Here is a 25,066-nt window from a genome sequence, read left to right as displayed (position 1 = left end):
CAGGCATCTTCCTTCATTGTAAGCCCTACAAGTTCTATAGCTCTTGCATCAAAACAGGGCAGTCTCCGTATCATCTTTTCAGTCTCCTCCAGGAATCTCTGAGGATCTTCACCTTCTTCCCCCTTAAACTCCGGGGTTCTGAGCCTCAGAAATTCCTGTACAGTAATCCCCTCATCATCTAGAGCCCGCCTGGCCAAACTTCTTGGCACAGGTATAGGAGGTGGGATGGATACTACTGACGGGGCAGGAGATTTCCCCCGAGCAATCTGCTCTCTCAGAGCCTGATTCTCCGTCAGTAACTGTTCCATCAATGCATCTCTACTTCCTACCTCTCCTTGATCATCAACCCTCCGTCTATTAGCAGGAGGAGGTTTTTCTCTTTGGGGCTCGACATGTGCAGAACCCGCATCCAATGCTATATCTGGCTCCATCCTCCTTCCAGGACGAGCAGATCCTCTCCTTGGAGGTATTCTTTATATGTCTCTAAAAGAGTTAAAAAGAGAGGGCAGTCGTTACACACTGAGTCATAATATATTTTACTGAATTGTAAATGACTCATAAATTAACATACAGAAAAATCCTATGCTCCATAGTATAATCCTATACTTAATCCTGACTCACCCTATTGCTCTGACAGGACTCTTGTTTAACCTTTGCTCTGATACCAAGCTTTGTCACGACCCCCGCCCCGTTCCCGGCGGGCCGCCGCGACGGTCCTAGGGTGCGGGTAGGCATAAGGCCACCAGCCACCACGTAGAACCCTACTACCTATCAATCATCCATAAATTCTGAAAAATTTTGGCATGATGCATGCACAAAATGATCACCTTTCCTATGGTGACCTGTCAGGATTATCTCAATACATATAACACACTACCTGTCAGAGCAGCAATCACATAATCCGTCACATAATGAACCTGGACAATATATATCAATACATTATCTCAGGCATATAACTCATCTGTATAAAAATCTGGTTCCCATTCCATCCATGGTCAAACCCATATCCACAACAGGATCTATGACTGTAACTATGCACTATATACAATAGAAGGTTTATAATACACCAAAAGGTATAAACCTCTATTTACATTATACTATACTATACTATGGAGCGGCACAGCTAGCAGGCAACCACTAATCCTGCTCCTCTCTATACAATACCTTTCCTGCAATCAAAAACATCAAACTGGGGAGTGAGTATATAAATACTCAGTGAGTGGAGTAGAGAGTACTATGCACATGAGACAGAATATAATCATGGCTCGAGATGAAATCTCAAGATCAATAACAAGATGAACATGATCTCAACATAGAGAATATGGAGTAAATCATCAATATCACCACAATCAATATCAACTCATCTGAAGCATATATGGAATAATCAAGTAAACATATATGCTACTCATGAATATGCTCAACAGATCATAATGCTGGAACATACAAATCAGGTGTCAATATGCTGAAATCATCACTAGACAGCTATCGGGAGGTGGGTTTTACGCCCCAGGCGAACCAGCAACAACTCCCTACTGCCATATGCATATATCGAATATGACACCACACCAATATGTAAATCATCACTAGACAGCTGTCGGGAGGTGGGTTTTACGCCCCAGGCGAACCAGCAACAACTCCCCACTGTCACATGCATATGCAGGATAAGACACCATATCGATAATGTAAATGCTAAACAGCTGTCGGAAGGTGGGTTTTACGCCCCAGGCGAACCAGCAACAACTTCCTACTGTCACATGCATATGCAGGATAAGACACCACACTGATCATATAAATGCTGGCCAGTATCCAGAACAGAAATCCATCTCACATCTACATACTAAACGGCACCTCGCGGGAATTCTACATCCGCGGAAAGCCATACTGCACCTCGCGGGGTCTTACTATGCCCGGCGGCAAGCAGAATATAAGTCGTAGGACCGGTCGATCCTACGCCTAGGGCCGTGTCCCCCCCTAGGAAGGGACTGGGCTCCGCCCACCTAGAAGGCTACTATGTGCACAAAGGCCGATGTTCAACCCCCATCGACTATAGGTGTCCTGCAGATACTGCCAAGCCATGCATAAATGTCATAATGCACCCTCCCAATACTCTACTAAAAAGGAGTATAATCAAGACTACCACTCACTTGATCATGACCCAATCATAAACTAACATCAGGGTTAGAAGTGAGGGTCAAGGAAGTGCAATACAACTCAATATACCACTAAAAAGGCTCTACAAATCTTTGAAATAGAGAAAATGAAATCAATTTACAAAAGAAATCATTTCATAATTCGGAATCAATTTGATTACTCATCAACCTCTCGTAATTCCTCTCAATGTTCCCTCAAATGCATGTACAGAATAATCAAGCATGGAGAATCAAGATTATAGAGGAATCTACTACAATATCAGTCAATATGCACAAGTGGAATCAATTCACACTTGGCGACATTCATGAAAATGAATTAAGAATGCTCATGGTGCAAAGTACATGACTCCCACTCACCTGTCAATCTGGCACAGCCCTGATACGCCTCCAAAAATCTACAGCAGGCAGTGGGGAACTTCTTCCTCTTGTTCCCTAGCTTCTTGCCCAACTGTGACATGCATTTACAATACATTTAGTCTTGTATCAAGGGCCATAATCTACGTGCCAATTATAATATAGGGAACTTTAATTGATTCAACTCCCCCGTTCCCTAAATCTTTTCTTTTCTTTCTTCTTTTCCTTTTTAATTAATTAACTCACTATTTATGTGTATTAGGGACTCCTTTGCATGAGTACAAGGTCCCCTTTAGCTTGATCTAGGCTTAATACTCTATTATAGCATGAAATCCCCTATTTTCCATCCGGATGAACAGTAACCCGAACTGACAGTGGGTTACTTCATCCCGGTTTTGATCCACTTTCAGGACTCCAAAATTGATGAAATTTTTACCTAGCATTCTACACTCATAGAGGATTCCAAAGAGATAACATGCATCATCATCGGAGGCCGTTTGACCCCCTAAATAATTTGCCGAAGTTGGGACTTCGACACAGTTTTTTCGTAGTGCCGGAAAAATTTGTCAAAATCCGATTCTTCTTCTTTTAACCACCTCTACAACCCTTATCCGACCCCTCTAGACTATATCCACCCTTTGTATAGCCTAATGTCATCAAAAGACTAGATAGGGATGGATATTTACCTTTTTCTTTTTGGAAATCGAGGTCCTTGCGTAGAGGGGAAGGAGATCTACGTTTTTTCCTTCAGCTGGAAGTGCAACCGGGATCCCTTTCCTCCTTGAATCCCCTTCCTCTTCTTCTTTCTTCTTCTTCTTCTTCTCTTTTTCTTTCTTTCTTTCCTCTGTTTCACGCCTGAGAACCCCCTCCCTCTTTCTCTCGGTTTCACCAGCTCAAACCCTCCAATTAAATCACATCAAAACACTATTCACCCTTTGTTTAATATTATTAAATTCCCATTTTGCCCCTAACACTTCAACATATCTACCGTTATGCCATTAACTTTTGATTCCTTCCAATTTTACCCTTACCACTTCAATGCATCTACAACTATGCCATTATCTTTTGATTCCTTCCAATTTTACCCCTTATATCAATTTTAAAGGACTATTCTATCCCTTTTTATATATATAAAAAAAAAAAATTTGGGGTTATTACATATCATCTCTATAATTATTCTTTTTAATTATCAAAATAATATTCAAAATATATTATTCTTAGGTATTATATCATCGGTGATGCAAAGAACTACCATATGAGCCTCGCATTGGTCTAAAATTTATTTACTTGCCAACTTTGACCTTTGAATCAGTGATAACCATAGAAAATTACACTTTATTTACTGTATTAATGGGAAAAATCATACTCATATCATCAAAAATAAAAAAAAAACCCCAAAACTCTTGGAGGAACTGCAAAGAGACAAATAGGAGCAATTTATGTTAACATACAGTTTCGTATAGAAGACAGCAACACCAAACTGTTTTTCAAATAACTCCGGCGGTAAGAAAAGTTATTGGAAAAGCCAAATGCGCCTGGCTCGGCATCACCAAGCCTTGCAAGCAACGAAACAGGGAGCGTGGAAGTTTGCGTGCCGATCGTCGCGTCCGCCTGTCCGATCCGATCGTACTGTTCAGATATCGCCGATCGGGATGAGAGCGCCTCCACGACACCCGTCGTCTTCTGGCCTCCATGACCGTGGCACGATTTCCGCTGACATCCCTTCAAGCAATCACTCTCCTTCCCCAATTGCCTACTTAAACCCTACAACCCCCCCTTGGATCCTCCGTGCTCTCGATCCCACCCTCACCCCTTCTACTCTGATTTCTTGGCTCATAGATTGTTTGTTCGCTCTGCTGGTCGGGAATCGGTAAAAGATTCCGTCTTTGTTGCCAATCAGTTTGAATTTCGGCATTCTATTCGATAATATGTGTGAATGAGCGCTTAAAGATGTCTCCTTTATGTTCTTTAACTTTTAGTCTTTTGAAAGTTATAATTAGTTGATTTTTAGTGTTCTTGAAGCGAGTTATGGTGCTTTGATTGCGGGTTTAGTGGCTTTATTGCGAGACAGCACTTAAAAAGATGCAAGATTTATGAGTACTTTGATGCTCTGACTGCGCCTTTTCTCCTCTCAACTTGAATTCTTATGGAAAAAATTGAATCTTGAAATCGTTTTTTCAGTATTTTTAGGTTCATTCATTGTTATGCATTAGTAGCTCCTCGCACCATCGATGGAAAGGGAAACTAATATCTTTTTGTTATTATTTATTTTTGTTGTTTCTTAACATGCAACTGCACTTAGAGTTACAATGCTGTCAAATTACTATATCGCACTTTATAATTGAGCTAGGGTTGAAGTATTGCTCTTCCATCTTTTATAATATAATATATAATATCTTTATCATTGATTCAAGAAGTACCATTTGAGGTGTTCAGTCGTAATTGTTGTGCATTTCCTTGCAGCCATTTCCATATCTGGTGCCTCTTAGGCTTTTTGGTATTTTCCTCCTCATCCTACTACCTTGTTGATTGCTCTTGTATTTGATACTTTTTGTAGCTGCATCAGTCTCTGGGATTGGAGGGGGTGAGAACACAATGGGTCATCAAGCAGCATCTTCCACTGCCGTGACTTATGCTCTGCTTCTGCTTTGTGCTATTCATCATTGCTTTGCTTATGAATTGAAGGCAAACCGGACTGCACTCCTGTCAGTTGATGCTTCACCAGAATCGGGCCACGAGACTCCGGACACTCTGTTTGGTATTTTTTTTGAGGTAAGCAATACACTTGCATACATGTTCCATCCAGTAGGATCGCTGATTGGGCTTCGCTCCACTGAAATATCCATGTGGCATTTTTAGCTGCATCCACCTTATGGAGTGAAGAATGGCTTTCAGCTGGCTGCCAAAATCTGAAAAATTGCATTCTAGCATTTTAAGGTTATAATTTAACAGGAAATAATGTTGAGAAAACTGAATTTATTTAATCCAGTTTAATCTCACTGTATCCTTTCGCTGCCATTTTTTGAGTTCTTTTCCTTGGATAGGACCATCTTCGTGGTGGTCAGTGATCTTGGATTGAAATTGTTGCTTCTGACTTGACTCCTAACACCAATTAAAAGGATCTTTATGCCACTTTTACTGGACTTCTACTTCTCATATATGTCATTTTCTTATTTTGAAAGTGAATTCAAAAGCATTTGATTACATGTAACCCTGCATTTTTCTTCCTGTTTGATCCTGAGGTGCATTTCAAATTCGCAATCTATAAAGAATATGCTGTAATAGCATTTTTAACTTTGTTGGCTGTCTTTTTGGTGAAAAGGTTTTCTAATTATGCCAGCAAACATGCAATATGCTCCATGTAAGTTGATTTGTAACTACTTATTGTAACTATAGCTTCCCTGGCTTTAGATTTTGGTCACTTCACCTATTCCTATTATCTGTAGTCTGTACACTTCTGGTCCATCTTGATATTGCGACGAGCACCTGAGTTAAAGTTATAGGAAACAATATTTGGTTCATTAAACTTGAAGCTAATTTCTAACCTATAAGCCAATACAAACAATTTTGGGTGCTAAAATCGGGTATCTTGTTCTACGGCATAAAAAAGCTAGGGTTATATGTTTATTTTGTTGATTCACTGTGTAATGATCACCATGTGCACAAATTGTAGGAGATCAACCATGCAGGAGCTGGTGGATTATGGGCAGAACTTGTAAGCAATAGAGGTAAGTTGCTATACAAAGTTGTAGTTGAGATACCAATATTTATCATGCTTTCATGGACATAAAATGGCTAGATATTGTTGGCAACTGTATTACTGTCATGTGTAACATTATTACTACCATGGCCACCACCAAAATCATCATTATTTGATGGCGGGTTTTTTCACAGTTTGCAGTGAACATAGTGAAAGGGTGGTTTCAATATGGATCTATGGCATTATTAGAAATATTATAGCCATAGTTTCATCGCATGCTAGTAATGTGATTAAGCAATTCTTGTCACATAGGTGTTCTAGATTCTATTTGCTGCAACCCACCTTTAGTACTCTTCTTGAGTCTCCTTGGCTGATAAGTTCATGGACTTGCTTAGGAGCCAATGCAGAATAGATCATATTGGGTCACACATCCATGTTCAATAATTTGGACCAGATTAATCCAATCTCATTATTGAAGTGGGTGGACTGAATCAAACCCAAGTTAAGTCATCCTGGACTTAACCAACCTACTGTGGATGTTTGAAAGTTGGCAGGTGTTTGATACGTGCATGTCAATAGGTGGCAACCCACATGCAATCAAGTGAACACCTATATTATCTTATGTTATTTTGTTTATTGTATCACATGCAATCACATTTCAATGTGAGGCCCAAAATGAAGTCTTTATCACTGTGTTACTTATATCACAACAATGAATCATCTTTACTATCTAATATTATTTTGTATCCATCTTTTTTTTTTTTTGCATTTCCTACTAATGCTCAATAGTAATGTTGCATGCAAGGAGGCCTATGAACAGCCTCAAAAGGAATGGATGATGGAGGTTAATTTAGATCGTTGATCATTCCAAGAAAAGCAATGTTCATATTTTGCAAGGATGGGATGATATTTAGGTCAAAGGGCCATCAATTAGGACTAGATAACCGAAATGACTGGGTGGAAAATGTGGATATAGTCATATGTAGGAATAAGGCAAATTCGTAAACTAACCAGAAATATTTGTGGTCAGGATCTTTTGTGTTATGGTTACATTTTAAGTTGAAGATTTTCATATGATATATTTCTTCAAGAATTCTTATCTGAATAGGACTTTTAGCTAACAAGAAAGAAACCACATTGATACATGTTTAATTGGTTCTTGATGCATTACTTGCTCACTTCTGCATTGCTTACGAAATCTCTTTTCCAGGTTTTGAAGCTGGAGGCACCAACACTCCTTCAAACATCAATCCGTGGTCCATAATTGGGAATGAATCTTTCATATATGTGTCAACTGACACCACATCTTGTTTCGAACGTAATAAGGTTGCACTTAGGATGGATGTACTATGTGACAGTGAGGGATCCGTTATCTGTCCACCTGATGGTGTTGGCATATATAACCCTGGGTATTGGGGCATGGTATGTGCTTATGGTAGCTGCAATGCTATAACAACAATGCTATTGATTCTCTGTGAAACTAACACTAAAAAAAAAAATGTATTTTGAGTTTTATAAATATTGAGTAGTCTTTTTGGACACACAAGGGATCAGCAGTTCACGTGGCAGATGCCTTTCATATTTAACTGAGCATTTTATGTTTATATCGTTGCTACCATTTTAATCACTACAGCATGTCCTTGTCACCATAGCTTTCTTGATTTGTGCTTGTTGTTATTATGATGTGCGGATGTCTCAGTTGGTCATTTTTATTTGATCTTAAGTAACTAGGTTTTGCTTGGCACCCTAATTTTCTTATTTTTCAACCTGTGCCTAGATTCTTTTTCCATTCAGTTTATATCTCTTCGTTGTTATGATGCTCCAGAATATAGAACAAGGGAAGACCTATAAAGTGATATTGCATGTTAGATCATCTGAAGCAGTTAATATTTCTGTCTCACTGACAAGTTCGGATGGATTGCAAAAACTGGCTTCTACCAATATGCTGTAAGCATCTTTTGTATACTTGAACTATAATATTTCTGTTGTTTGATGCCTTAATGTTAGGAATCAATTTTCATTCTTCCTGCAGAGCTGCTGCTTCAGATGTTTCAAACTGGACTAAGATGGAGTTTCAATTGCAATCTGAAGGAACTAATAGGAGCTCAAGACTTCAGTTGACAACTACCAACAAAGGTGTTATTTGGTTTGATCAAGTGTCAGTGATGCCCTTGGACACTTACAAGGTACATGTGGCATATTTGACTACGACTGTGTTAGTTTTGCATTTTAGCTGCTACAAGTACAAGAAGAAAAAGTGGAACAAGTCCTAATGGAGAGGGAGAAACTAGAAATAAAGATATAAGAAGAATAAGAAAGCAAAGAAGAATCCATTCACTATATCATATTTCTAACAAATCAAAATCTTAAAACCTTTATATGGGGGGCACAAATCTACCAAACTTGTGTAATAAAACTCTACTAAGTTGCATGCCCATAAGATTTAGAGGAACTTCCATCTGATACCGTACTCCTGAAACATTGTAATTTGACAAATGCTTTGGATATTGAACTTGTAGGTCTAAAAAAATATTGCAAATTAGTTCACCAAGATCCGATAGTTATATGTCTAAAAATGTCTTATAAAGATCCGCAACATCAAAACCGGCACCCGTGCCAGTAGTCTGGTGGTACCGTGTCGTGCTGTGATGTTATGGCGCGTACCAACAAAAAAAAAAAAAAAAAAACGGGCGAGGGAGGGAGGGAGGGAGGGAGAGGGAGAGGGAGGAAGGGAGGGAGAGAGAGGGAGAGGGCGGCAGAGAGCGAGAGAGCCGGAGGGAGGGAGGAGAGAGGGCTTTCGTGGCCCTCTCTCCTCCGTGGTGCCGGCATAGGGGCTTTGGCCCTTTTTTTTTTTGAATTTTTTTTTAAAAGTGAAGTCAGCAGCCCTCCTCCCTCCACCTCTCTCTCTCTCTCCACCTCTCCCTCCCTTCCTCCCTCTTCCTCTCTCTCTCTCTCTCTCTTTTCCTCTCTTTCCTTCTCCCTCTCCCCCTCCTTCATTGGTTTCTCGAACTGAGGGACAGAACCGTGCTGTTTACACCTCTGATATGGCTTGGTATGCCCCCATGTTGGTCCCTCTCTTATGTAAGTATAGAGGTTCATTTTGTGTTGCATTTATTTTTTTTTTCTTAATTTTCTAGAGACGGAGAGGGACATCCATCCACACTATAATTACCTATGTCTGGATGCTTGGCCATGTACCACTTAGGACTCAATCCCAGAATCTCTAGTTGCAAAGTAGAGGGGCGTTGCCTTTGGGGCAATCCCTAGTTCACCAGAGTGTTGCATTTGATTATCATCTGTTTATCCTTAATTAGAATTTCCAACACCTGAAGACTTGCCCTCGAGTTTTATGATTTATTTTGCACTTCTTTTCATCTTGATTGTGGTCTAAAATTTCTGTAGAAAGAGATAAATTGTGCATAGGAATCTTCAATTAAACATAGGGACTCTGTAGCATTCTCATCATCTCTGTCCAATAGATTCACATGATACTTCTTCTTTTTACTGAAAGAAAAGTTGGTTCAACTGTGTCATGCTCATTCATTCCCTTTTAAGATAACAACACTCTCTCCAACATGAAGAGTTGTTATGGACGACATCACAAAAGTCAAAACACCTAATTTTTGTTTCTTATATGGAAATAGTAAGTCATTGATTTTACAAAATAATTTGCTTGCAGTATGTTGTCCGTGCCTTTAATGTAGCGAGGATTTTTGGCTCTAGCTGTAGGATATGTCTTCCCACCTCTCAGTTGAAACACTCTTGCTGTTTCTATGTAAATGATCATGATATACTAGAGGTTACCCACCATTATATATAACCTCTTATTATACACAATATGGACTCAGTCGTTCACTCTATTCATTCAATAAAACAAGGATGCATGTCAATTTCATACTTTTATTCCTAATATGTTATAGCTATGGTTGTCGCTGTCTATACAATAGCAGCAATATATAGAAGCTCATATATCCTTATAGAGCTTCTGTCTATATAACAACAACCATAAAAAGTAACAATATGATTTTTGCACACAAACACAAACACCCTTATGTACTTTCTTTTAGTTTACTTCTGGACAGGCTTGGTTCATTGTCTGCTGTTGTGTTAGAATGATAATATCTGCCTGGTGCATGTATGCATGTCTGAGATTCACATGGAATTAAGTTTCAGCTCTTAAACATGAGGGGATATCGCCTTTCTTAAGTGTAATATTCATGAACTGTCGCCATTCTCATATAACTTTTTGTCGTACGTATTTTAAGTGTAGACTTGGTTGAGTTAAAGTGGACAGGATGTGATAGTTTCAAGTTTGTATATTATATATGGATTTACTATATGTTATCTGGTGATTTGCCAATAATACAGGGACATGGTTTCCGTAAGGAACTCGCCTCCATGCTTGCAGACTTGAAACCTCGGTTTATGAGATTTCCTGGTATGATTTGGTTTTTATTTCTCATTACTAGTAATAAATTATGAACAGAACCAGCCATGAATATATTCAATTTACCAAAAGAATGTTTTTCTCTTAAGTTTGTTTTGAATGTTTTTCTTTAGGTTTGTGATGACAACTAGCATAATGAAGATGCTAGAACACCTGGCTTCATATGGTTGTACATCACTCTTGAAAGAAACAATGCTGCTGCAGTTCATATATATGTTCTAACTAGTGAAAGGAACTTAGATTAGAGAGCTTAATTTATTTATTGATATAACCTGTTTCAACTTTGATTGTGAAAATCTGCTAGAATATTTATTGATCCATGAAGCATTTGTTGATTATAATCTTGAGATAAAAATATACCTTGACAAACGAGCAAGCTGTCTTTATCCATACTATGATGAGGAGTTATTACGGCATTTATATTCACTTGACTTGCTTCTGCATCAGAGAGTTAATTGCCAACCGATGCCAGTTCATGCCACCTAGCATGTGTTTTTCTGGGTCAATGCTGGCACTAGGCACAGGGTCAGTATCAAGTATCGGTTAGACCACTTGGCATCAGCCTGTATCAAAAGTCAAACTAGCATGGTTCAATACGAATTGCTACCATGTGGTACAGACTACAGAGTCTAGGGCCCACTTATCTTGTTTCTTGTTCGACACCATTTGAAGAGTTGGAGGTAGTTCATGGTTGGGATAAAACTAGGGATGGCAGGCTAACAGACCGTATTTACATGAATATCATTTAAGTAAATGTCCTCTTGTTTTCTTTCTTAATTTTTATTTACTTAAGATATTACCTTTAAATAACGTACTAACCCCCTCCCCCAAATTGGAGTTTGAGAAGAATAGTTTAAATTAAGACTCCCTTAATATAAGAAGGTAAACTTTCCAATTCAAGAACAAACTCCAGATTTTCAAGGTTGGATCAGAATAGTTGCTTTTATTATGTCTTAACATAGTTATGACCCAAAGGTCCAGTAAGAAAGGTCTTATATCTCAATCTCTGTTTTTCTTTCTGGTGATGTTAATTAGCGGACAATGCTTCAATAAGCATACATGCCTAATTCTTTGCAATCTTACTCTCCAAAAGTTTTTTTGCATCCAAATTTTATGAATGATTATTGTTTTTTTAATATATGATTGTCATTAGGTTAACACTAATGCATTATCAGGAGTTTATATTAGCTTAGGAAACACACTGCATAGTATTCAACATGCATAAAACCACGTTATTGACTTTCTGACACTGTTTTGGGGTTTGGAATATTTGTTTAATTCATGAAAGAACTCTTAATTGCACGAGGAGGCAATATATATTATCAATCTCTGAAAGAAAAATTGAATTTGCTGATGCTATTTTTAGCATGCTTATGCCCAGAGCTTGCTGACCAATGCACTATGTTGGTGTCACGTGCAGTGGGTTTTGTGCCAGCAGCACCTAATTCCTTGCTTTGCACCTTGGACTCACACTGCACTTCAAATGAAAAAAGTGGACATGCATCTGAGTCACTGGACTACAAATGCAAACCAGTTCATAAAATCAAAATAATGAAGAAAGCATAGAATGTCTTTAAGCCTCATCAATGATGTTAATACATTCTTTGTTTATCTCATGCACAAGTTAGGATTCTGGATGGCCTGAATAGGTATTCTCACATTGGTGACTAACATGCCATCTTCATCGCTCCTGCAATTTTCCTTTTCTAGGCATCATGTCAAATCTTTTATCATTGTCGGAGAAATTTGATGCAATGCACTTGCAGATGGTAGTACTTTGGAAGCAAGCAAGTGGAAGATCAGATGCCTGGCTAACCCAACTTGAGTTTCATCCATGGATTTATGCTTGTTCTCTTGTAATATCAATTGTTAAGATGATCTAGTTGAAGCATCTTAATGCACTAAGCTTGACTACAAGTCTACAAGTGCATGAAATATTGGTACTTGGTAGTGGTGGTTCTCTTGTTGTGTTTGGCTGCTGCAGTTGTATGCTTGACTTACATATATCATACTTGCCTCTGACTTCTTAAGTTGTATCCATAATTATCGGATTCTGACTCTTTAAATCAGGAATTGAGCCTACTATTTTCTAGGTTATCTTTGTTATTTTCTTCTTCAATTTATTGTCATCCTATACTTAAAGTTGCTGCTTGATTATTTAATTGCCACTTTATGATATATGACAAATCCTTTTTTCAGGGTAACTTTCAGAGATCTGTACTTTTCTAAATATTTGTTGCTTCTTATTTATAGCATGAACAATTTTATGGAAAATCTTACATGGTTAGAATTTCTCTATTGTTCTAGGAGGTACTTTTGTTGAAGGTATTTGGCTAAGAAATGCATTCCGATGGAAATCAACAATTGGACCATGGGAAGAGAGGCCTGGGCACTTTGGTGATGTTTGGCAGTACTGGACTGATGATGGGCTTGGATACTTTGAGCTTCTTCAGGTAGATATTTGATGGTTACTTAAGAATTCTGGTTAGGGCTAGGAAGATTTTTGATATGTCTACCTTTAGGAAGGCTACTTAGATCTTTTGATGATCCACTGCAGCTTGCGGAAGATCTAGGTGCCTCCCCAGTTTGGGTGATTAACAATGGTATTAGCATCTGCTTGGTGAAACTAAGAGCTTGATGGCAATGACTTCCACTCTTATTTGCTTGCTTTGATTTCTTTAATATTCCAGGAATTAGTCGCAATGATGAAGTTGATACCAGTGACATCTTACCTTTTGTTCAGGCATGTATTGAAATTTCTACTTTATCTTTTTTATAACCATTCATGGTATCAATTAGTCATTACTAATTGTTACACCAAGTTATTTAAATTAAGTTTTGAATCATAATAGTATGTGTTTTACTGATAATATCTGCTATATATTTAACTGGGATTATTTTGTCACTAGTTGTGAAGCTGTGATGCTGTGAAACTTGCATGATCTGGAGAGAGATAGACATATGGAACTTTACACACACACACACACACACACACACACATATATATACTTATATATACATATATATATATACTTACACACACACACACATATAATGTGCTTATATATCTGCCTCAAATCTTAGATAAGCATCACATGCTTCTAATATTTTTTATATTATATAATTTCAATGCTTTTGTTGTGTTGATCTCTTTAACTGCTTTTTTTTTCTGCAACCAATTGTAATTAATTAAACTGTCACTCTCATATAGCATTTCTCTAGTAGCATCACCATAGTTGTACTTTTGTAACTTAGATTGAGAAGAACTGTGATAATGCCGCATGGGGGGAAGGCTGTGTAAATGTGACCCTCCCCAGAGGCTCCTGCAATGGCAGGAGCCTCGTCCATTGGACCACTCCTTTTTTTTATTGAGAAGTACTGTGATACTGCCTAAGATCTAAAATAGATTCTCCTTTCATGAGGTGGATCTACTTTACTTCTATCAATAGATAATCTGCATCCATGTTTAGTAAATTTAATTTTTTCTAAATTCACAATCTTACAGTCCCCATTAAAGTTTCTTAGTTTTGTTTGGCCTTTATTCCTTATAATGAAAATTGGAAGTGAAATAGGATGGAGAGCTGTTCATGCTCAGTATGTATGAATTCAAAGAGAGGTGAGTACTTAAGATAAAATTGTTGAGGAAGTTTAAACAACAAATGATACAAAATCCTGTGAAAGAGAAATGCGGAAGGCCTTGAATGGTCAAAAAAATAACATGGATGAATAATTGCACCAACAGGAGAAAGGCCACAACGGTAAGTTACTTACACAGGAGATTAGATGGTATCAAATCACAGATAACTCTTATTCTCATGTTTTTTCCAAGGTGAATGAATTTTGCAAATCTGGGTGAGATCTTAGTGCGTGCATAGGAGGTAGAAGGACAAAACATGTATATCTCAAGATGTTAACGAAGATATTAAGATGCTTATAACCAAAAGAAACAAGGAGCATAAGCATTTTGAAGCATGTGGCAATTTGTTGTTTTGTTCTTTTGTAAGGGACTCATGCTTGTAAATTTAAGGAAGTAACTGATTGATAAGGAATCTTGAGAGAACATAATCTCATGAATTTATGATGTCATTTGTGCAAAATTTCTTCTTAGGTTTGTCAGGTTAACATGATTTTCCAATTTGGTAAAGTTACAGCTTAACATTAGATTGATGATACATAAGATAAGTTAAAGTGAGCTAAAAGAAAATTCATCACCTAAATGTAATAACATACCCCTTATATAGGAGGAAACCAAATTGAGCTTGATAATGCATACAATCAAAAAGAGTAGATGATTTGTTTCATTAGAGGATTTGCTTAATTGCTAGCACTCCTTTGCAAGTTAGCTATTTTAGGCTATATGGAAAAGACTAAATGGGGGCATACAGTTGGAAGCTTTAAGCTGAAAATGGTCAAACAGGACCTTCGAGAATGCACATATATCGTCAGTTGTGGAAAACAGTCCTCAAGGCCACTCAAGTTTACTTACAGTATCATTAAGAGAAAATTTAGACAGCATGACAGCGATAATACGAACAACAGGTAGTAAAAAGGCTCTAGCATGAAGGATAACTGTAGCATTGTCTTGATAGCCTTGAATTGCTCTCAATAGTCAATAGTCAACTCACACTAGTGAGGAGCAAAGTTGTTAGGATTGGGATTGAATTATGAATCATAGTGGGACAAAGATTTGACCAGACCATGGATTGTGTCATAGATTGTAAGGCTTTTTTTAATTATTTGAGACATACATAAGAAATATAAATGGTGAAAATGAAATAATAATAAAGTAGATGATAAAAAAGGGGGTCCAATGCATAAGGCTCCCACCATTATAGGGTCTAGGAAGGTTAGATATAGTAAAAAGGCTTTAGCATGAAGGATAACTGTAGTATTGTCTTGATAGCATTGAATTCCTCTCAATAGTCAATAGTCAACTCACATTAGTGAGGAGGAAAGTTGTTAGGATTGGGATTGAATTGTGAATCATAGAGGGGCAAAGATTTGATCAGATCACGGATTGTATCAAAGATTGTAAGGCTTTTTTTATTATTTGAGACATATATAAGAAAAATAAATGGTGAAAATGAATTAATAATAAAGTAGATGAAAAAAGGGTGGTCCAATGCATAACGCTCCCACCATTACAGGGTCTAGGGAGGTTCAGATGTATGCAGTCTTAGCCCTGCGCGTAGAGAGGCTATTTCTGTGTTTCGAACCCATAACCTCTAGGTCATGATGGAGCAACCTTACCATTGCCATGGCTCACCCTTAAAGAGCATCCTAGCACATACATATAGGAAGTCTAGATTCCACAATTGTTAGTGTGTACATAGTTATTTTAAATAAACAAACGTCTTGTCCAATTATTCAAGATAATCATATGCTACCTATCAATTCAATAATCAATTTTGATATAATTCCTATTACAAAAATAGATTTTAACAAATGGTTGTAGAAAGTGAAACTTGGCCTTTTAACTTTAATTCCATGAATTTTTTTCCTTTATTTTTTGAAGTTAAAACGCCTAGTGGACTTGCCGTTTTAAATGCTTCAGGCTTGTTAGTAGTAAATAAATGATTCTAGAGGCCATAAAGTCCAATTAATTTTTGAAAATGGACTTCTATATGATTTAATATGTAACAACATAATCAAGTTGGATCTTGTGTTGGAAGAAATTGTATGATCCATAATATGGAACTAGACCATGACCCTAGATGAAACTGAACCAGGTATGAGATCTTGATGATTTAGGGCCATTTTGACCTTGATTGTAAGATCCAGATTGTTGACAGAATGTCAACCTCATGTCATTGATACTTGTTAATGTAACCTTACTAAATGAAAATGCGAAAGTTTTCTCTAGATACTAGCCGTAGGAAACTTGCTAATCTCTACCACACCCATGTTGGAAATGTGAGTCTTGCTTTGAAAGCAGAAACATTTGGAGATTACTTTTCCAACAGTAATGGAGCATGCTCTTAAATGTAACGCTACATGTTTCTACTTGTAGATTCTTTGCTTCCCCTTGTTTTGATGATTGTATAGAATGCACATGCTCAAATGTCATAGTTCACTATGAGAAAATCCTACATAAAACAAGAAAATAAATTGTTACCTGCCTTGCCTATCGGGAGCACTTAAATTAAATCGTCAGCTAAATAAGATAATTTATATCTTACTAAGGATCCATCTAATATCAATCTATCCACAAGCATAACCTCTAGTTAAATTTCAAATGTGTTTTATATTCAGCACTTACATGATATCCGCTAATGAGTGATCATGTTTGATCTAGAAAAATTTCTGTGTCTGTGCATGTGTTGATGAGAGAAGAAAGAATTAAGGTACAATGCTACCGATAAAACCCTCCTATAATTAGAACAAGGGTATTAACCAGAAAAAAAAAATTCAACACTTCTTATCATGATGTACCCTGTATGGACCAAAATTCAGACGGATGAAATACTTCACTCAGTAAATTAAATAAAACTTATCTTGACATTGATAATTTTCAAGCTTGTAGCCACTCGTCCCATAGCAAGAAAGGTTCCCTTTTTATTTCCAGAAATTTTAATGTTGTAGGTCATGATCATTAACATGGATCCTTAAATTTAGAAGACTATGGCTAGCCTTGTATATTGAACCATTGAATTGTGAGCTCAAATCCTATCACTAGGATAGTAGAGTCCTCCCTTCCCCCCTGCCCCACTTTCATCTAGATTTTTGTCTGTGCGCCATGCATATGCACATAGTGCTTGTCTGCAATTGTGTGCATGTGCGCACACGCATGCATGCCACAATGTCTATTGCCTGGGCTTTAGGTTTAGGGTATGGCATATTTTACCTTAATCATAGTTTGACTAATAGGTAACTGCCAGAGAAAATTTTGCATTTATTCTTTGACTTCTTTTTTTAGTATATAAATAGTAATTTGATTTCTTGTGCCTGTTACGTTTCTCATGCATGGAATGGTTCATGATTTTGTCCCATACGAACTGGTATGAGTCATCAAACTTCTGTTTGATGCAATTCCTTCTTATGATTTTCCTTTTGTACAGGAAATTCTTGATAGTATTGAGTTTGCTAGAGGAAGTCCTAACTCAACATGGGGCTCTGCTCGAGCAGCAATGGGACACACAGAACCTTTTCAATTGAATTATGTTGCAATTGGAAATGAAGATTGTGGACTGAAATATTATCGAGGTGTGTTTTTCAGTTGTATAATTTAAAGCGGGTTCTGTTAATGTGTTTTTTTTTAATTATCTCATCAGATATAGACTTCTGTCTTCATTGAAGATTTTATAAGTATTAGTGACATATTGCTAACATATTTTTCTCCTGAAGTAAACGATTTCTGGAGATTTACTGGATCTGGAATATATTGGTATAAGTGGTTGAAACTAATTAATCCTGCAATTGTATTATGCTATCAATATATAAAATTAAACCTAAAAGTACAAGAGCATGTACTGTTGCAAGACTCAAGATTATTATTTTGCTTAATAGATAGCTGTTGCTGAATTATTAGAATAGATGTTGATGTAACTATCTCTAACTGTGTGTCACTCTTTTGCTCAGACTGTAGCTATGAATATGTAGCAATGCAGGTCTGCGTGTAGCATTCACTTCAGCAGTCAAGTTTCCTACCCTACTTATATTTGCCTTGGTTTATAGTAGTGACTACTTCCATTTCTTTATTGTTTAGCTTGTGTGACATTCAATGGAAAAATCATGATCCATAAAATATATCATCAGTACTTGAAGTCGTTACTTTTGCTTAATATTATTGGTACGTGACGGTAAAACAGAGTAGAAGGGTTTCAATTTGACAACTTAATCTTACTATTTATGCATTCTACATCTAGTTGAATTTATTAAAGGAAAGAAGATGGTCCAATTGATAATATTTTAATTTTGCAATATACTCCTGATAAGGGGTTATTTGTCATGATTACAGTAGGTCTGCAATCTAATCAATCTTCACTAGAAAACTAAGGTATAAAAGAGAATCACCCCCCATCCTCGTCTTCTTGGCACGCTTCCCCAAGGTCATGAATCAGTAGCTATCCGTCCGCATCTGGTGGCTGCAGTGGTTGAGCTCGATCTGATCTGAATGTTAAGTTAACAATCTACTTGTGCAGATGAATCATAATCCTAGAATCAGACGCATCACACATGCAACTACCTCATCCATCCATCTCTCTCCTTCAAAAAAAAAAAAAAAAGGGGACTTGTGAATTATTTCCAACTTATATGAAATATAATGGACAGGTCATGTTTCCCAAATACAGGGGGATGAGTTCTGTTAGTTGTGAGTAAATACTGGAAGAAGCACAAGCCAAGTGGTGCAACAACTACCAAATTGGTTACATATACACAACCTGATTCTATCCAAAGAGAAGAAAATAAAACTTCTTCTATCCTCTTCTCAACAATCAATACTTGAAAAGTATGCAGATTGGCTAGTTTTCGCTTTAAAGGACAAGCGTGGATGAATCTGGCTTTACACCAACTGATTATAAGATGAATCCTTGGCTAATTACTGGTACATTGCTTATGTTACTTTAATATGAGCAGCATCTGAAAGAAAATCAAATAATGTCCCTCATACCAAATATTGGTACTAATAGGTTGCTATCAAATTGATCCAAAGAAAAGATAAGTTGCAGTACCATTTTTCTGATCCTGCAATTAAATGTCAAGACAATCAAGCATGCACGCCGAAACAAGTCCAGGCGACTAGAATAAATTCAAGTGCCTAATGGGCTAGCTAAACTAGAGTGGGATGTGGTGGGAAGACATTGTCATACTCGTAGTATATATTTTGTCATTATACCAACTGTTAGTCATCTTTAATCATCTTGGTCTCAGGATGATCATGTTTGAAAATATTTCATGCCTGATGTATACAAGACTTGGTTTTCCAATTTGTGAACAAAATATGACTACTGGGATATTAGTCAAAGTTCAGGAGAACATAGTGGAGAATTTTAGTTGTATGTGTCTACCCCGCCCAAAGGACTGGGCGGGCTTCCGGGAATTCCTATCATAGTTCCAAGATAAAGATGAGGACTTGAGACCCAAAAACTTGAAAAAACTCATAATATGATCTGCAGGATAGACAGAGAAACAGGATGTCTGTTAAATGATACTCACAGACAAATAAAAACAGAGGTTCTTTATTATTGACATTTTGTATTAGTAGAAACAAAACCAATAGTTTTCAGTAGCATGTCACAAGGTCTTTATGTCTTCAGATCATTTTTCCAGCTGTTTTGTGATTTAAAATGGATGACTACACATTATTATTCTAATCATATTCCATGAGCTGATATACGGTTTCTGACTACTTCAGGTTGCAGTGTTCTTGTTAATGCAACAAATCATATATGTTTATGATTCTTCTCTCTGTATTCTACTTTTATCACAAATTCTTGTACTAGATATCTGTCTTCTTCACTTGTAACACTTAGACATGCTGCTTCATTATGTTGATATTATTCATCATAACCTGCTTCATAATACTAACCAGCAAAGAGAAATGAACTGTGCTACTTTGTGAAGCTACCTAAAGATCAAAGGTTTTTATCTTACCATTCCAAATCTAACTGCATCAATGCATAACAAAAAATACATGCATCCACATCTTGTCCTGATTTTGGAGTAATGCTGACTCATATTCTCAAAACTTATATATTTTTACAACTTTACCATTGTCTTCATTTTATCTTCTTTTTTTTTTTTATGGGTCTTGGGATATACTGCATCAATTTATCCTTTTGTCTGCTATTTTATCAACCTACATGGTTTATGAAGGTCAAGAAAATGGATTGTTGGTGCTTACATTTAAAGTTTTCCCAAACAAGAAAACCATTAAAGACAATTACTTTATATCAATTATTAAAGAAAAATCAGTGATACCTCAAAATTTCATAGGTATGGATGTGGATTTGATGTTCATGACTAGTACTATGCTTTCATTTTATTAACATAAAAGTTAGGTTGTGATATAATTCACTGCAGATATTATTTCAGTGTTGTAGTTGGGATGAGAGTCTCTGTTACAGTTTGTATTATTATACTAAATGGTTCATGGACAATAAGATCAAATAGATAGCTGACAATTGTCCTGATTCATTATTGGATAGGAAACTACCTCAAGTTTTACTATGCAATAAAAGCTGCCTATCCAGACATTAATGTTATTTCGAATTGCGATGGGTCATCTAGACAATTGGATCATCCTGCTGACTTATACGACTTTCATGTAAGAATACGTGAACAGTTTTTAATTTTTTATCATCAAATCGTCTAGTTTCAGTTTGTTTATAGCATGATCTGTGTAATTGCTGCTAAGTCATGTAATTTGAAAGTCACTAATGATGTTGTTTCTTGGATAGATTTATACCTCTGCTAGCAATATGTTTTCATCGAATAGAAAATTTGACGGCACATCACGTACTGGCCCCAAGGTATATGATGTTGAATTTCAAGACAGTTTTGATCTGAGTTATGTTCAATATCTTTTGAGTCATCACATATTGCTGTAGATGAACAAAAATAGGTGTGTATATTAATCTTTTTTTGATGCAATCCAGGCTTTTGTTAGTGAGTATGCTGTGACTGGGTCAGATGCTGGCACAGGAAGCCTTTTAGCTGCATTAGCAGAAGCTGGATTCCTCATTGGGTTGGAAAGAAATAGGTTTGTTTATCCATCCCCCCATGTGCTTCCATGTACCTAAAGTTTATTTGTAAGAATGCATCACAAGGTGTCAACTTCCTCCTTGTGACATTTTTTCTGGTCCAGTTAACTTTCTATCAAGACATAATACCTGATATTCTGAAGATATTTTGATCAGTTGATGATGCATTTAAAAAGTTTAATCCACTTGTAAATGTATCTGACACATCAGGAACAGCTAAAACTTACAGTTCATGTAATAATAATTAACCTTATTTACTTGAGAAGACATTCTCAATTTCTTAAGAAACCCAAATCTTTACAGAGATGAGAAGTTAATTCTTTATTAATTTCTGATATCGAATTTACTCCATTAGTGGAAATGAATGATTTCCTATGTCTTTCACATGCTCATGTTATTTGCTTTTGGTGCATATCATTCAATAGAGCAAGCTTGTGTTCATAACGGTGAGTGGCAATGGTTTCCCAAGCATGATATCAAAGTTTGTTGGTTATGTGATAATGTGATGATTATGGAATATCCATGCAGGCTGTGTTAAAATGTGCTCCATTTTAACTTGTGAACAATGGGTACTAATGAAACATGCTTTTTACTATAACTGAACATCTGGTTGGTAATGCTACTATTCTTAGATATTACTGAATTTAAGCTTGTGAAGTGTGGACAATCAACAAAAGTTGCTCTTCACATACCATGGTGGTTGATAAGATGGCCTTTATTCTTGCTCCCCATGCAGTGATGTCGTTGAAATGGCAAGTTATGCACCACTTTTTGTGAATGCCAATGATCGCAGGTCAGTGTTTATATTTCTTTATATAGAGAGCTATTTTTCTCCTATAGTTACCTTGGGTTCATTTTATATATAATCATTAATTAAATTTCCCTGGTTGAGTGAATACTTGGTAAGTATTCATTTTGCTATATGGCATATAGATGGAAAAAGTGCATCCAATTGGAACTGGAACAAAATCCCTGTCCCTTTTCAGATTCAACTATGGTATCTTATTCAGTCAATAATCCTACTTGCATGCCCATACTCAGCTCCAGTCTGCACTCCTTTCTTTCTCTACAGAATTGTGGTTATGGTTTGTAATTACATTGCATAGGTGGAACCCAGACGCTATTGTTTTCAACTCATGGCAGCAGTATGGAACTCCTAGCTATTGGATGCAACACTTTTTCAAGGAATCAAGTGGTGCAACCCGTCATCCTACCACAATTCAAACCAATGCCTCCATTTCATTGGTTGCTTCTGCAATTACTTGGCAGAGTTTGGAAGACAACAGCAGTTACTTAAAAATAAAGGTCAATTTGATCTTTTCCTACTCTCTATGTAAAATTCTTGTTAACATTTCTAGGTTTCTTATTTCATTTTTTTTTAAATTTGATAGATGCCTCTAATGAATCAATTGGGATGGTGGTGATAATTTACCTACAGTTTCTATTAATATGCCCAAGTTATTTCTGTTGATCATCTATTGTTTAGGAAGGGAAGCAACACACAATCATCTTGTTCCTGCTTATACTGAGGGCTTGTTTGTCTGGAAGGTTGCTGAAAACCGTTTACTGCTTAGTTCAAATCAAAAGGAGTAGGCTGTTGAAGCTTCTAGGGTGTCCTACAGTACTTTGTGGATCCTATGTTAATATTATGCTCAAATCAATAAAATTTACTACCATTTATTTTTCAAAGGGAAAACGGAGCAAGGAAAAAAAATCCAACTTCTGCTGGACCTTTCAAATATTTTTTTAACTATTCTCACTTGAAATCAGTCATGAACCAACACATGCTGTATTGTTATTGAATCATCTCTCTCTCTCTCTCTCTCTCTCTCTCTCTCTCTCTCTGTCTCTCTGCGTGTCTGTCTATCCATGTATTGTGCCCCACACAAAGTCCAAAATCTTCACTCATTAGATTGCAAAGTATGCTAATCTACTTTTTAGTTTGATTCCTGATCCAAATTTTTGTGCAGATTGTCAACTTTGGGAATGATACTGTGAATCTTAATATCTCTGTGAGTGGATTACAAAATGCTCTCAACTCAGGTGGATCAACAAAAACCATACTTACATCCACTAATTTAAAGGATGAAAATTCCTTCACAGAACCAAATAAGGTACAGTGGCAAAATTTCTTTTCCCTCTGTATTCACCATGAATGCATCTTGCCAGGAAAAAAAGGAAAAAGATGTTAGCATAGATGCAAAAAAATGGACATATCGACAAATTTTTATGTAAATAAAGCATCAATGTATCAGTTTCATTGGGCTTGGTTGATTTTTTTTCCTCGTGCATATGCATATGTACAGTTTGGTCCTACACATCAGAGTGGACATGGGAGAATTTAACCATGCACTCCTTTGTATATTTTGTGGACCACCAGAAAGGGAACAAATTAAGGGGGAAAAGGCACTGAAAGTAAAAAAAGAGATCAAATGCACTAGAGGTTTCATGCAACAAATATTCAGTTTATCATTTCTCATGCATTTTTAGTCAGTTTTCACTGTTATACATGCTTAACTAATGTAGCTTATGTTTTGTCTGATTTTAAGCTTGGTGGGTTCCCTTAGCACAGTATGTTGTGTTTGTTGATCCGTTTGTTGAATAATGTAGGTGGTGCCAGTACAGACTTCATTACCTAATGCAGGAACACAGATGGATGTTGCAATTTCTCCACATTCTATCACCTCATTTGATTTATCACTTGCTCAGGCAGAGTACAGATCTGCAATATGAAATGACAGTAGAGGGGAAAAAAAGGAGATGAAGAGAGTGAAACGATTGAAAGAAAAATAAGGGTTGGCTTTGTATATATAGACTACTTGCATTGTGCAAGTCAGAGAGCCAACCGATTAATTTGGATCTGTAATTTAACCTATAATTATAGATAGCCTTATGCAAGTCTCCAGTATATCAATCTATTTTGTGCTTTTTCCTTGTGTACTTTATTATTTTTTCCCTTTTCAAAAGTTGAACTATTGATTTGGTTTATTGTCGATGGATTGTGTCAAAATAACTCAGCAGCTAAGTTCTAAGCTTAAACTGTTTGCTTGTTGAAACTTCATATATGACAGAGATGCTAAAGAATTGGATGCATCTCACTCTTTCATAAGCATATCAGCTACCTTACTCTTCAAAAGATTGTTAACATAGTCACTTTTCATGATGCAGTCTCTTTCATCTTCTATAAATTGTTCTTCTAGACTTCTAAAGATAGACAGAGAGCGTTGCTTTTTAACCATGGAACTACTGTAGGCTGTCATGTCCCCTTCATAATTGGTTTGCATCAGGCCTTTCATATGCTGTAGTCTGTATGGAGCTACATATGTTGTTTGATGCATGCGAGATAAATATGTATATATATATATATATATATATATATATATATATATATATATATATATATATATATATATATATATAAGAAACCAAGTAGATGAATAAATTACTGGTCTCCTCTGTCTAGGGACCTGGTGGTATGGATAGCTCTATGCTCTCTTTCAAAAGGATAATATATACTCTACTTACACACCAATAGAAAAATTTAAAACTAGTGCAGGTGTCCACCAAAATAACTTCAAATGATCAAATTAGTTGAAGTGTCTAGACTTCCTCATACTACTTAATGCAGCTTATAAAGAGAAGGGGAGAAATAAAAAGATTTCTTTGTTAGCAACTAGCTCGACTGGCTCATGCTCTTGGGCTCGGCATTCAC

The 25,066-nt window shown here is 36.6% G+C and overlaps 1 protein-coding gene across 2 annotated transcripts; it reads left to right on the top strand.

Moving 5' to 3' along the window:
* Positions 1-3,995: 3,995 nt before the first annotated feature.
* LOC103705006 (alpha-L-arabinofuranosidase 1-like) lies at positions 3,996-24,367 on the top strand. 2 transcript variants are annotated; one of them, XR_005514332.1, is made up of 19 exons: positions 3,996-4,374; positions 5,062-5,276; positions 6,178-6,232; positions 7,415-7,626; positions 8,030-8,151; positions 8,237-8,390; positions 10,573-10,642; positions 12,959-13,104; positions 13,209-13,254; positions 13,342-13,394; positions 17,710-17,854; positions 20,800-20,918; positions 21,052-21,123; positions 21,250-21,353; positions 22,091-22,147; positions 22,288-22,351; positions 22,461-22,659; positions 23,325-23,468; positions 23,965-24,367. XR_005514332.1 is itself a non-coding variant. In XM_008788565.4 (18 exons), exons 2-18 carry the CDS (start codon positions 5,100-5,102, stop codon positions 24,085-24,087), a joined length of 1,998 nt encoding a protein of 665 aa, XP_008786787.1. In that variant the 5' UTR covers positions 4,004-4,374; positions 5,062-5,099; the 3' UTR covers positions 24,088-24,346. The 2 variants fall into 2 exon arrangements, 1 of the variants encoding a protein (XP_008786787.1); XM_008788565.4 differs by lacking the exon at positions 22,288-22,351 and having other exon boundaries at positions 4,004-4,374; positions 23,965-24,346.
* The last annotated feature ends 699 nt before the right edge of the window (positions 24,368-25,066 follow it).

The sequence above is a fragment of the Phoenix dactylifera genome, chromosome 12, assembly GCF_009389715.1.
Source record: "Phoenix dactylifera cultivar Barhee BC4 chromosome 12, palm_55x_up_171113_PBpolish2nd_filt_p, whole genome shotgun sequence".
Taxonomy (NCBI): Eukaryota; Viridiplantae; Streptophyta; class Magnoliopsida; order Arecales; family Arecaceae; genus Phoenix; species Phoenix dactylifera.
This window is presented reverse-complemented; position numbering and strand designations above follow the sequence as displayed.

Bases quoted from the DNA above. Each gene is read 5' to 3' on its own strand.
- LOC103705006 (XM_008788565.4), top strand. From the start codon at position 5,100: ATGGGTCATCAAGCAGCATCTTCCACTGCCGTGACTTATGCTCTGCTT. The intron at 13,255-13,341 runs GTATTAGCATCT...TTAATATTCCAG, and splicing joins AGTTTGGGTGATTAACAATG to GAATTAGTCGCAATGATGAA. The intron at 22,148-22,460 runs GTCAGTGTTTAT...TACATTGCATAG, and splicing joins GTGAATGCCAATGATCGCAG to GTGGAACCCAGACGCTATTG.